This window comes from Anas acuta, chromosome 8 (genome assembly GCF_963932015.1).
Source record: "Anas acuta chromosome 8, bAnaAcu1.1, whole genome shotgun sequence".
NCBI lineage: Eukaryota > Metazoa > Chordata > Aves > Anseriformes > Anatidae > Anas > Anas acuta.
In genome coordinates, this window is record NC_088986.1 from 9,804,145 (window position 1) to 9,818,766 (window position 14,622).

Below are 14,622 nucleotides of genomic sequence, written 5' to 3' on the forward strand. Positions count from 1 at the left end.
AAAATAGCTAAACTTCACAAATTTTCTTGTTCCTCCTACTAGAGCTGGCCAGCAAGAGCACCCTCCCTCTGAAATAACAGCCTGCAATCAGGGGCGATCGCATTACCACCTGATGAGTAACTGAAATTTGACCAGCTACATCCACACTGCAGTATGCCAACTTCAAAACCAGTCCCCTGGCTCAAGTTTTAAGTAGGTACCATTTAGCTCAAGTTTCATAACTGCGCACACAAAGATCTGTACCTTGGCTAGGCTTTGTGACCATCTCAGTACGTATCACAAGTGAATAAACCAGAGGTTTCCACCAGGGTCTTGCATGTTCCTTAACAGCACAGTGTAGAACAAGAGCTACTCCTGAACATGAAGGATACCCGCCATGCTCTCAAACACCTTAGTATAAACTGAGCTGTTCTGGACTTTTTTTCAGTTTACAAACTCCTGTAGCCCATATCTAAGCACAGTACCAACAAGCTTAAACTTACTCGTTATCCTTTGTGGACCCTGTGTTGCAGACAGCCCTCAGCCTGTTAGCTTCAGTAAGAAACTAACGAGGATTCACAGTGAAAAGAACAGAGTGCAGCAGGTTAGCACAGACCCACAATTCCAGGCAGGGCTTCTTAAGGACCAGACTCCAAGCTGTTTCACTTTAAAGGTGGTTTTCTTGACATCAACGATCCCTGTGAGGCACTACACAAGTTGCACACACACACAGAAGCCAGCAAAAGGTTCAGCCAGGAATGTGCATGCACACTCAGGTAGACAGGACTCCATTCTTCCCTCTGCAGGGCCTTCAACTACAAACAAACTAAAAAATGTGTACAAACGAGCAACATCAACCAACACTACAAGGTTGGCGGTAAATTACACATTACTAGGCTCTCACTTCTGTTACGTATTATTCTCTTGAACTAGAAAGCAGTTAAGTTCATAAACGGTTACACCAACACCAAACTGTTAGAAATTCCTGGTCGATACCTCTCCTTACCTCCACTGAAAAGGATGACTGTAGCATGGACTAGACGGATTGCTCTGGGCTTGTGAGTTCAGGTAAAATACTAGAGGAGAAGTAACAAGTGCACAGTCAGCACTAAATGGGAATTTAAGGTGCTGCAGACCTGGAGCAGATGTAGGAGAGAACATGTGCGGATGAACATCACTTCCTCGGCAGTGGGAGAACAAAGGAGAGGAGATTCTGACAAGGTACCACGGTAGAAAAAAAAATAAATCAGGTCAATATCAGATCTTCTGTTTATCACTTAAATACAAAGAAAAACAGCTCTCAAAGCACAACTTATATCTTCTTAATAAATGTAGTAAACTAAGTGGACAGAAGTCACTCAATTATCATCTAAACCACAACACATTTGTCAGTCAATACAGTACCTATTCAACATTATTCTGCCACTATGAAAAATCTTCTGAACTGGAATTATCCAAATCTCTTTTCTTTTCTTTTCTTTCTCTCTTTTTTTTTTTTTTTTTTTTACAGTGATTCCCAGGCTTTCTGGATCACATGGCATTGTCAAACTTTTAGTTGGGAGAAATTAACAAAGCTGCCAATGGCACCAGTGACTGACACGAGCCATTTGTATCACAGCCTTCACAGATTGCAATCTGGGAGCCATGGTTCCATACCACAGCTACGGCAACAACAAAAATACTTAGTGAAAACATGAACCCTTAACTGGAGAACATTTAGCACTGAGAATGTCTTAAAACAACTAATTAAGCCAGAAAGCAGCACTGCAAAATGGGTTGATTCTAATTTAGCAGTGGGGAAACTGAGGCACAAAGATGTTAAGTGACCCAACCACAGCACATCCATGGTAGCATTAGGATTACAGCTGAGAAAACTGATTTCCAGCTCTGTGCTCAGCTTTGCGAACTATCCTGCTTTTGTAGAGTTAGCAGCCAACAAGTATTCTTACAAGCAGAGAGCACAGAAAATTTCTCTAAGTAGCTGCTTTTCAAGAAGCTGCAAACAGACTTGTATATAAATGTAAAGAAAGTTTTTACACCTACTGTATTGAACTATACACGATGAGATGTCCTTCACTAGAAATAAAGTAAAAGTTAACTTACAAATATTGGTATTATAAAGAAATCATGGGTAACCAAAATAATGTATCATGAAATAAACATACACTATGAAAGCCTTTTGCCCAGATTCTTATACAGGGACAAGAAAACAGGTTTTGAGTTTTCAGATAAGAGATAATCACATACTGAATATACTCCTCTGTTGAATCTGTATCAGCTGAACATATCAGCTGTAAGTTCATAACTTCAGGCTGTCACCAAGTTTTAGGGCAGTGTTGCACCACTGATGAGCTCAACCCTTCAAGGGGTTATTTGAAAAAAATTAAACCAAGTGTTTTAGTACAACCATTCCTCTGGAAAAATTATACAGCTTATTACCTGGTTTGCGTGACAAGTGACATTTTCCTTCCTAAGTGGCGATATAACCACTCTTATTTTTTCAGCACAGGGAATCCAAATAGAATAATCAATGTGACCCACAAATACATCATCTCCAGTTGGAGTCCTCTGGGCTTTGCACATAACTATGTTCTAACCACGCAACGTTACAGAAATTGCAAAATGAAATATATTAAGTATTTAACATCTTACGATTCACCTACGATCAGTACCAGAAAATGCAAAGTTCTTAGATCTACTCCTCAAAACTCAATGCTTAAATGTACCGTGTACATCCCTATATGTAGGGAGTCACAAACTGCACAGGGTATTGTCCACACGTATGCTCTCTGGTATCACTGCACATTCAGCCTTTTCCTTTTTAAAATTTGGACAATGCTTAACAATGCAGTCCCATGCTATGCTTACCGTGCTTATGTTTTAAAATACAATCTAGTGCCACCATATTTTTACAACTATAACTGATTTTGATTGAGGGATGAAAGAAGTTTCTATTTATTGTACTTAAACATAAGCTTTCCCAGCAAAAGGTAAATCTGGGATGTGCTTCAGCTTTTGTTTGGTATTCAGACATGCTATATTGGAAGTCCTGAAGTCAACCATGTTTGTTAATGTTCCCTGCTTTTAATTTCCTTCTGAATCCAAATACTTCTTATCAGTAAGCAACCTTTACATATTGGAAATCCTCCCCACTAGCAACCTCTGCTTAAACAGCTGGTGAGCTTTACAGTCTGCAGACACAAAAGGTTAAGCCTGCCTCTTACCCTGCTCCTCCCTTCACTGTGTGACAGATTCATTTAACTTCCCCTACTTCTACATATGGCATTAAATATACAGCTTCCTTCATTTTATCTAGTAGAAATAATAATCAACATCATTACCAACATCATAAATAGCAATTTTCTATAGCAGATTTCAAAGCATTTCTAAAGGCTGCAGTATTAAAAAGGAATTCATTTGTAGGAATATGTGGCAATGTAAATAAAGATTTTTTTTTCTTCAAATTTAAATTAAGAACACATTTGAAAACTTTAAGATGGCAAAGGTAGCAAATGTTTCATTAGAGTGGAGCCCTGTGACAGCTTTCTGGCAGATTATTAGAAGCACTTTATATATTTATAAGAGTGATCTAACTAGAAAGACAGTTACAAACATTTCATTTAACTAAATTAATGCTAGGTATAAAACTTAACCACAATGTACCCCATTTAAAAACATAGAAATATTGCTCTTTTTTGGCTATACTTTATGGTAAATGCTCCACAGAAATAAAAGTTTAAAGTTCTCAAAATGAAATTTTGTGTACAGCCACATGAGCGTGACAGATAAAGTTCTAACAAATAAAAGCAACGTTTATTGGCACAGAATATTCTAGCTTGTTTTCTTCATAGTTTGCATTTGAAATGTTTAAATGAAATTTATTTTTCACAACAGTCCTTACTGGATCCGCAGAGATGGGGCTCCAAGCCTCTGTTTCCTCCGTTTCATCATTGTGCTGATGATACACTATGTTCCTTCCCAGAATAAGAGGCTTAAAGCCAGAAAGGAGAGCCCACTCTTATCACTCCAACACAGAGCAGAGAACAATCAGTGCAATCCCAAGCTCTTCGCGTACCCCCAGTGTCACAGAGACCTTAGGAGTTCGGTAATGGTCCAGATTAATCACACGGCTCGTGTCAAAAGCGTCATTATTTATATATTAAAAAAAAAAAATCTTCTACAAGTCTATTTATAGCATCCAGAGAATGGAAACGAAGCCCACCAGTACGCAACGAAGGAACAGAAAAGTCAGAGAGACAAACCAACAACCTGACCTGCCAGGCAGACAGCAGCGTGTTCCTGCCACGCTCGGGCTTAGCGCTCAGCAAATCAGAGGCAAACTTTTCCTGGGCTTCAAGGAGCAGGAGCAGTCGCTCGCACCAAATCAAAAGGAAAGCGTAAAAGCCAACGGGAGCGATGGCACACTTGAAAGGATTCTGGCAGAAATCTCACATAGCAGCTGGCAACCTCACACTGTGATAGGAATAGAGTCACCGCTTCCACCCAAAGCCCTTGCAGAGTCATCCGCGGCACACAGAGCAGCTGTTCTCGACCGCCGAGCAAACACATGAACCGGCCCTTTTCGGAAATCAATCCACTTAAGAACACGCGCAACTTTATTCTTACAACATCCTCAGGCAGCTACCGGGCCAATTTTCAGCTGCAAATTTCATGGATTCTGGCACTGAAACAAGAGCAGCACAAAAGCAGCAGTCGCTGCGGCCAGGCGCTGAAGGAGGGCAGGGGCAGGGAATCGCCTTCCGTGGGATACAATGTTCCTGGTACAATGCAAGTCTTGCAGTTTTGTTTGCAAATGGTAATTGCAATCACCTCCAAATCAATACCACGCTATTACGGAAACCGCCATAAAGTAATGACAAGTGTTCCTAAACTGTGTTAGTTGTCCAAAAGTTCACTTTCCAAATAAAATTCCCAAATATGTAACACTTTTAAAGTCTCTCCAAAATACAGCAATTCTCTTAAAGACCCTATTTAGGCATGTGAAGCCTGCTGCTGCTCCGAAGAGCTCGTCAATCAAGCCAGATTGCAGATGACAACCCTTATCTGCAGCCCCTCCCATGATTCACATCGCAGCAGGAGTGCCCCGCACAAGCTCACAACCTCTCGACAGCCACGTCCCACCCGGGAAACAAATTGTCGGTCTCAAAAGTCAACCCCAGGGTGCCCGAGTGACTTTCCTTTCTTGGGTGGTTGTTCCTTCAACAACCAGAGCCACCCCCACACTGCCTCCAAGGTAAGAAAGCGCAGCAAGCAGCCAAAAGTATAAACATGAATTTGATGTTTCTCGTGTATAATTTTATTTTACTTATTAAATGAGAATTTGGATTAAAGAGTGGAAATTTGATAACAAAAGCTGCACAAAAAACTTTTCTCACTTTTAAATCCTTGGCAAAAACCCTCCATAAACTCATCTCTGAGATTATAACATACGCAGAACACTAAAATCCTCCATATTCACTAATTCACTTCATTTATAAAAACAACACTTCCAAATTATTTTTAAAGCCTAAGGTACAAACAGCAGTGTTCCTGCAGAGTCCTGCAGGAGGAATTCGGCACGTTCCTCCTCCAGAGCCAGCCCCACATATCAGTTTAGGAGCACCGGGTTATTTTTGATCTACTGCCTGTGAGCTGCTCCAGCGCAGCTCAGAGGATGGAGCAGTTGGAATATAGCACCTCTCTCTCTCCTCAACTATAAAGATATCGCAGGCAGAAAGCACTCAGCGAAGACATTATTTCTTACTCTGTTTCCGGAGCCAAGACAGTACAGTGTGCACAAGTAGCATAACTCCTTTCCAGAACCATTTCTTTCCCCATTTCTTGTCCTCACTCGAAGCACAGTGCTTGCTCCTAGCAGGAAATGCCATCGATCCCCAGCAGAAATGCTTACCCTCCAAGATGAACAGAAACTGAATGATATACTCCATTTCTCCGCAGATAGGGAGGAAATTCCCATGGCACCTGAGCACGGCAGGATAAAGGACATAAACCAGCATTAAAGCTCAGGGTGGGTTTTTTTCCTGCTATCAAATCTGGTGTTGTTTCCAAGGTCCAAGCATTACAGTTTAAAAAGAAACTGATATAAACTGGTATTCAGCACATCCTCCCGAAGCAATGCCTTGGTGTGTTTATGCGTTATTTTACCATCAAGACGCTGGGTAAATTTAACAAATTATTATGAAGAGTTGTTTAATGAAACTACAAAATGTCTAGAGCCACAGAGACTTGGTACCATCAAAAACGTGGGATTTTTTGGTGAAACAACTATTTTCACTGGATATGTTCTAGATTATAATTATTTTTAATGCTTCTTACGTCATCAAGTTCTTTGTCCCTCAGGCATGCACTTTAAAAGAAAAACTGTATTTAATACAGATGTTTGATGACAGGAAAAAAAAAAATTAAAAAGTCTTGCATCTGAAATTAAAACCGGTGTCACAAGTTTACTTTGCTGAGGAAATTACTATTGATGTAGATATAAACTGGGAAAGCAATATTTTCTTTTTATAAAGTGTTATGTTTGGACAGTACAAAGATCACAGCAACCCAATCCAGTAAACCTACCTAAGAGAACACGAGGAGTTCAAACAAACCTGTGCTGTTCATAAGAAACCTTTATTGAGCAGGTCAATAAAGTTCATGTTATATACAAGTGGATTTATTAAAAATGGGATAGTGAACAAGAGACCAGATGGCTCAAATGCATCCCCAACTAGATTTAGTGACTGCTGATTAGCTGGGAGGCAATCAGAAGAAATAGTGAGCTGCACTATTGTGTTGTATATCCTGCAATCACAAAGAAAATCTGCACTTTACAGCCTGCTTTCTTGGAAGTGGCGTTGCTGTTACGCACACGAGCACGAGCGCTTCATCATCAGCCTCGTCTTGCTGAGCAGTCCTCACCTTTGTCTTTCAAGTCTGGAATGTCTCTAGTGCACTTCACGTGCAGGTGCACATCAAAACCATCTGAAAGCTGCATCCATCGGTACAAAAACTCATCTCTGTACACACCATGGCACCAAAAAAAAACAGAACAGGGTAATGGCTGCAAGTAATTAAACCGCTTCCGCTAATAGGAAGGAGATCAAAGTTTGGGTCTATCACTTTGCATTCGCTGTTTGATATTAAAGAAAATATTCATAAATGGTAATTATTTTTTGTGAACAAAGCACCAGAAAAACATAGCCAATACATTTATATGCATAATTTATTAAAGGAAAACTTTGAACTCAGATTATTGAGCCACACCAGAGAAAGAATGCAACTACTTGTTCCTCTTCTAACACTTGCATTATTCAACCTCTTTGCAGCCTACAGCTCAGTTGGGCATAATTTCTTTTAGTGTTTTAAATGTGCTTAAAGTCTGTGTGTTTCTGTGGAAGGTTATACTGACAGCAAATTGGTATCTAGATAATCAGGCATTCCTCTTAATGTCATCCTGTGCACAGTTCCCCTATCTTATTCACCCTGTGGTTATTATTTTAAGATTAGACTGCAACACCTCCAAGGGCAAAACCATCTTTTTACGTTGGGTTTGTGTTCCCTTCTGCTCATATGGAAGAAGAACTGCTAATCAAGGGACTTCACAAGCTCCATCCAACCATTCATTTGGTTCTGCTTTTACACATAACCTTCTTTATGTGGGAAAATTCCTCATTCTCTCCTGCCAAAATACTGAGATATCTCACTCCTCTTCTCCTCCTTTGTGCACGCAAGAGCAGGAACATTGTCCACGCCTACAATCAATTCCTGCACAAAACCAGAGTCAACTAATACAGACCCAGAAAAATATGAAGCCACAAGTCAAATAAAGAAAAAGAAGTGTTGTCAGGAAGAGCTCGCTGCTCAGCATTGGTGAGGCCACACCTGGAGTACTGCATCCAGTTCTAGGCCCCCAGTACAAGAGAGAGACAAACATGCACTGGAGAGAATCTGACATAGGGCCACCAAGAGAACAAAAAGACTGAAGCATGTCTCCTGTGACAAGAGGCTGAGCGAGATAGGACTGCTCAGCCTGGAGCAGGCTCAGGGGGATCTTAAATACCTGAAGGGAGGGGGCAAAGAAGACAGAGTCTTCTTTTTTCTGCTCTTGTCCTTAGTGCCCAGTGCCAGGACAAGAGGGAACAAACTGGAACGCAGGAGGCTCTGTCTACACATCAGGAAGCACTTCTTAACTGCTTGGGTGAGGGAGCACTGGCACAGGTTGCCCAGAGAGGCTGTGGAGTCTCCATCCTTGGAGATCTTCAAAAGCTACCCAGACATGATCCTGGGCAGCCTGGTCTGAGTCACCCTGCTTGAGCTGGGGGTTGGACCACCCAGCCTCCAGGGTTCCAACATCAACCCTTCTGTGATTCTGTGAATAATCAAGTCTTCCTTCCACTTCTGGTTTGCTGGGAAATAATGACTTCCTCCCCAGATGTGATCTTTTTACAGTAGTTAATGTATCCCAGCCTCCTGACTAGCGCACAGAGAAATGCTGAGTGCCTATATATTTCTATATAATACAATTAGTCCTGAACTGCTACAAAGGCTGGAGTTTCTGCAGAAAATGGATGCACCTCTTGAGGATTTCTGGCTCTAAGCCAGAGGCTTCATCCATCTGTCAATTTCTGCTTCTCCTCCTGTCAGTGAAGCAAAGTCAATGAACGACAGTCAATGACTCAGGACCTAGCTACATCCATAAATATCCCTACTCATTAGCCACAGTAGAATACCTTTTCAAAATAAATTTTATTTTCAGAATTTATTTTTCATATGATGTTCACTGTTAAGTTGATTCAAGCAGAAGAAAAGCCTCCAAAAGAACTGAGAAATGCTGACAGTATGTATTTTAAGAGCACATTATTAGACCACCCTTTTCGACAGAATGGCTGAATAAATTCATAAATATGTTTATTTTATTTATATATACACACATACACTATAATTATTGCCTTTTTTGATATAATTTTCTCCAATTCCTGATTCAAAGACTAACAGTGGATTTTATTTTTTTAAATCAAATACTCTAATACTGAAATATCTGAATCAACTCCATAGGACCTGCTTCAATGAGCCCATATGCTTATCATCAACACAAATATGCATAAGCCACAATGCACTACTGACTTCTTAAATAGTTATACTTTTCAAACAAAACAAAAAAAAATCATTTGGTAGAATTGACAACAGAATCTATGATTCCAGAAAATACAAATAATCAACTAGATAACAAGTTCAACTAACCGAATACATTTCAATTCTCCCTAGACTTTTAGTCTCACTAGTAGCTGCAACCTTGTTTAAAATTTATAGCCTGGATCTTCCCGACACAGGTTGCTGAATTTCTTCACATAATGATGGCTTAAAAGGCATTAACTTGTGGAAGAAAACTAAAGTAAAGTAATAAAAACTAAAGGTGTTAAATCAGTGTAGAAAGAAAACATTCAGTCATTCAGTTTAGTTACTACTAAATAAAATGTTACACATCTGAAGGATTTCATTTACATCTCAAACATTTCAAAGGTAAGTGTATGTGTAGTTTAGTGTCATACCCACCTCCACACTTGAATGAGAGAAGGGAAAATCTCCGGCATCGTCAATTTCAATTCCAAAACTTTTGTTATAAAAATATCTAAGTTATATTAAATAAACAAACAAAAACCCTGTTGGTAACTCACTACTCCAGCAATTTTTCAAAGCACCTTCACAATCTTAAACTCCTGAACATCACCATTCTTACAAATCTAGCAAATATAGCTAAACCAGCCTTTAAGGCATGCTGATATATATATATATATATATATATATATATATATATATATATATATATAAATAAATGAAAGCTATCAGAGTTTCATGTTCTTCTTTACCTAACTCACTGAGTGTTTCACCACTGTCATGTGAACTAAGTAAAAAGGTTTGGTCATACCCCATTTAAAAGAAAAAAAAAAAGCCCTTTTGATCCGTTGTATTGTTCAGCACTGAATTACTGGCACTACACAGCATTTTCCAAATGCTGCCTCTTATACAAAGGAGAGAGCTCACATTAAAAGATTGAAAGTTTTTTCTCATTAAAACCAGAAACCTGAGGAAGAAAGGTTATATGCTTTTGTGAGCTTTGTCTAGTATACAAGCTTTGGGAAGCAATTTTAAATCATAATGCAACAGCAGCCAGTTCAAATGCCTTCTCTTTTATACAATGCAATCAATAATGCAATTTGTTCCACCACAAATCTGTAAGTATAGTAAAGTTCTCCTACTACCACTGAAACATTTGCTAAAATTTTTAAGCACCATGTACTAGAACAGAAATATATATATATATATTTGTTTAAACTTAATTTTAAAAGTCTACTTTTTCCAACATTTGCTACTTTATTAAAATATCTCTATTACACTGACTGTTTATTACACAAACACCTGACCCAGGAATACGTATGGGGATTTCTGTCCACTTGGACCATTTGAAGAGCAGCGATCGAAGTTGTCCTCATCACATAAATAATAAGTGACTGCCGTGGAGTCACTTGAGGGATGTCAGTGCAAGCAACACTCAACACCACAGCTACTTCCATATGGGGGTCAACTGAAACTGGTAATTACAAGTAAGCTTACACTACTCCTATCTTTCCTACTATACTTAAGGAAATGAACAGGGGTTTAATCTCTGAGAAATGCAAGCTGTTGCCATGTGTATGACTGATTCTGTCAGAGGAAAGAGAGTTAGCTGCCTGTTTATATGACTTCCACAAGGGAACAGCTATATGTGTTCAAAACAAAGAAGCATCAAATAAAGAATAGCTCTACTTACAAGCTTCCTCTTCTAGGTAGACTGAGCTCCTTCTGGAAAACAGAAAGAAAACGGAGAGTTAATTTTACATGCCAATATGTATTACCCACCTACATATCAGCGAATGGACAAGGCCTTGAGAAAACAGCGGTTTGCACCCAAGCAGCAGGATCAGGGAAGCCTTGGGATTTCAAGGCAAGGGTTTCACTTTGTGCTGTGATTCTGTGTAAGGCAGCAGCAAGCCCTGGCAGCCAGCAGCCCGCAGCAGCCCGCGGCCCGGCGCCACCAGGTGGCAGCAGGCGGCCGCGGGCGGCAGGGGGCAGCGGGAGCGCGGCGGGGTCCCGGAGCCCTCCCTCAGCCAAACCCGGGGCGTGGAGAAAATCAGTCCCTTTCCTTGTCAGTCCCCTCGGAAAGCCAGTGCAGGCTGTGCCTGTGCCGTGCCAGCGGTGGGCAGGGGGCAGGACACCTGAATGAGGCCTTAGAAGCAGCCCCTGGCAGGTTCTGGGGCTGCTGAATTTCAGCTTTTCGCACCAAAATGACAAGTATGTGGCCAAGTTCAGTTCCTGGCTTCCAGGGTGCTGACCTAAGTGATGTATTTTTCTTCCCCCAAAGGAAAAAAAAAAAACAACTAATTTTTTTCGACTGAATATTGAAGACAGTGAATGGAAAAAAAAATCCATAAAATCTGGTAACCACTTGTTTAGATACGGCGTTGACGTAGATCTAAATGATTAATAAGGCTACTGACAAACCATCAGTACTGCTTTCCTAAGTCATATACAGGACACCAGTTCAAGTTTTTCAAAGGTACCAAAAATTCGCAGCTACTAGAACTAAAAAAAAAAAAAAAAAGTCCAAAAACCTGCTCCTCTTATTTTCCAGTATGAGTTCTCCAAAGTTGGAGATTTCGTTGCAGCTTAACAGCACCGAGCAAATTTCATGTGTGAATTATCACAAGCCTGACAGCTTACAGCATCAAGAAATAAATTCCTGTCATCAGACAAACTTGTCAAGATCTAATCAAAACATTTCAAGTATGTAAGATAATAAATCATTAGCATCGATAACAGGTTGTATGTTTTATATTCTGAAAGGTACTGCTTCCACTCTCATTTGTTCGAAAGAATTAAAGTTTCCAACTGTGAAGTCTACATGGCGATGACTGCTCCCTGCCACTGCAAATGGAGAAATCCATATCATTATTCTGTGCCTTACACTATGCTATGTTTATGTACAATAGACATACATATATATGTATTATCTCTCCTGCACCATGTGGGCAGATGTTTTTCATTTATCCCCTTTAAAGAAGACCTAGCAGAACAAAGGTGCCTAGCAGGGCGTGCCTCCTCGAGCCAAACACTGTGCTTCCATTTCTTCCCAAACAACCTGCCCCAGAAATTCTCCAACTGGATGCACTCAGCTCTGAAATTTCACGGTACTGGCTGAAAAAGGAAAACAGCGACCTTTAAGTCTCTGTATCTGCCTTCTAATTTTTGAGCTTTTAGGTTCATGTTTACAAGCTGTGCTCTGGTTATGAGGGCTGAAAGAGATAACACTCCTTTGTAGCAGCGAGGCTCCAGTAATTGGGACTCTGACATACAGACAAAATACCACAGGAATCCTCATCCAGTAATAGGAGTGGACGAGCCTTTTCTTTCCTCTACTGCACATTTGTTTTACTCGCATGATAAAAGCTTTAATACTCCCTCTATTATAGCTGTTTCTGGAATAAATATACACATGGTTAAAAGAAGGATTTGGGCTATGGTCATGAAATCATCTTTTTGAAATCTGTGATCAACTGAGTTTCCAAATAAAGAAGAAAAAGTACCACCAGATGACATCTCAATGCGGGTGAACTATTATTCTATCCATGTAGCAATCGTTTTCACTCCATACCCCCACCTTGACAAATACAGTGCAGCTGTGGGATCAATAGGCAGTAGTTCAAATTTAATACCTCTGTGCTCTAGACAACAAACAGCACAATCAAAGCAATCAATTTTTATACCTGTTGTTCCACTACGCCTCATCTCACATTAGTCTTAAAATCCCCTTCAAAAGCCCTGCCAGCCATGCACCAAGCTGTGCCCACTCCCCCAGCACTTTCCTTTCCCTCTGGAGAAACACCAAGCCTGCACCCTCCCAGCTCTTCACCTCCTTTTGCTTTTCTAAAGCAGATCTGGTAGCAACACCGCTTATATCCTCTGAATTAAATCATGAATGGTGGAACTGAGGCCAAAGCATCAGAGCTGGAAATTGAATGATAGTGAGCACCAGAATTATCAGCTTTGCTCCTCCTGAATCACCAGTGGGTTGGTGTCTACAAAAGACACCTCTCTGCAAAGAAGATGACAACTACAATGCCTGGAGGTGGCAACAAGGAGGGAGCAGACCGCAGTCAGAACTGATGCTCTGGTTCAGGAAGCTTCCTAGGGGCTGCTGCCTCTCAGGAGGGCATCACAGATCTCCAAGGAAGGAGTGGACAATGAAAATGCATACCACGGATGAGGACTTGTTCACATGGGGGAGACTCAGCTGGATCTTGAGATGGCTTAACAGTTTAATGCATGCAATGGGACCAATTGAGAGTTGAAATCTAAAAATGATGGGGTAATTGCAAATATGTGAAGTAGCTCTACAAAAACGCTGATTAAATAATTACGCAAAATATAAAAGTCCAACCGCATTTCACAACTACCCTATAAAAGCAAAATTCTGCTCAGAAGCAGTTTTATGATACAGACTAACTGTTTTAGATACTAAATGATGAGGGAGGAGGTGTGATTTGACTGGCTTCCACCCACTCCACAGAGGAGTCTGGCATTACATGTCCCTACATCCTTTAAAAATAAATCCTATTTAAAGACGTAAGATAACCAATAAAAGAGAGCTGAGCTGTGATCGCTTGGTCCAAAAAACTATTTACAAGGTGCAGATGTAACCCCTTAAGTAAACATGCTATTTAATCCTAAAGGCATTTCCATACTGGAGCACCCTTCCAGTGAGAACAACACATGAACATTGGGGATTTCGGCTGGCCTTTTCCACCAGCACACCAGCTTCCCTCAGCACTCATCTGCCTGCCCCTGTACACATCACCAATATTACTCCAGCCTGCCTCCTTGCCACCTGCCCTGTAGGTTAACAAAACAACCCTCTAAGTAGAGCCTCACTTCTTACATTTGACTTACACGCAGTGATATATAGCATAGGAATATTTTAAAACATTGTTCCACTTTATTCACAAGGAAGTTTTGGAAGTGGGAACAAATAACCACTTTCACAGATCCTACGTCACTAAAAAATAAGAAGCATATTAAATCTTGCAGTGCCCAAACGACAACAACAGGCTGTTCCGAGTTAATCTTTGCATCAGTTCCGTATTTCAAGGCACAGTTATTAAACATGCAACCTGATCTCTACATGACAAAAGAAGCAGAAGATTTTCCAACACCTAGTTAAAAATGAATCTTGGGAAAGAAATAAGGCATCACAGAATTATCAAAAGCTGGGTCTGATACCCTCCTTCAAAAGAGTTCCTTATATTTGTTTCCTCCTATCTTACCATCTCAAATAATGTAGATATAAAATCTGTTAGAGGCTGTAACACACTGCAGTTCAGGTTTCACAATAAAACTAGATCCTCATTGGCACTGTTATTTTTCAGGCAGCAAGCCTGAAGCTAAAACAGAAAATATATTCGCCATTTTAAGAGGGGTTTTTTGGTTACATAATATATAGTTTAGTGTATACATCCGAAAATGTATTCTATAGTGACCTCTTGTATACAGAAACTGTTTTAAAACAAAATTGTTTCACAGAACAGAATGAGTGCTGGCTTTTTG

The 14,622-nt window shown here is 40.3% G+C and overlaps 1 protein-coding gene across 10 annotated transcripts in view; it reads right to left on the reverse strand.

The window, feature by feature from the left end:
• The window catches only part of MAST2 (microtubule associated serine/threonine kinase 2), a 190,144-nt gene that overhangs the window by 97,908 nt on the left and 77,614 nt on the right, over nucleotides 1-14,622 (reverse strand). For 6 of the 10 annotated variants that reach the window (XM_068690812.1, XM_068690810.1, XM_068690809.1 and 3 more), the window contains 2 exons: nucleotides 10,793-10,824; nucleotides 986-1,192 (listed from right to left, as the gene is read on the reverse strand). In XM_068690812.1, coding sequence (XP_068546913.1) covers nucleotides 986-1,192; nucleotides 10,793-10,824 — 239 coding nt within the window. Of the gene's footprint in view, nucleotides 1-985; nucleotides 1,193-3,880; nucleotides 4,178-10,792; nucleotides 10,825-14,622 lie in introns of those variants that run through there. The other 4 variants (XM_068690815.1, XM_068690813.1, XM_068690819.1 and 1 more) reach the window with 2 other exon arrangements.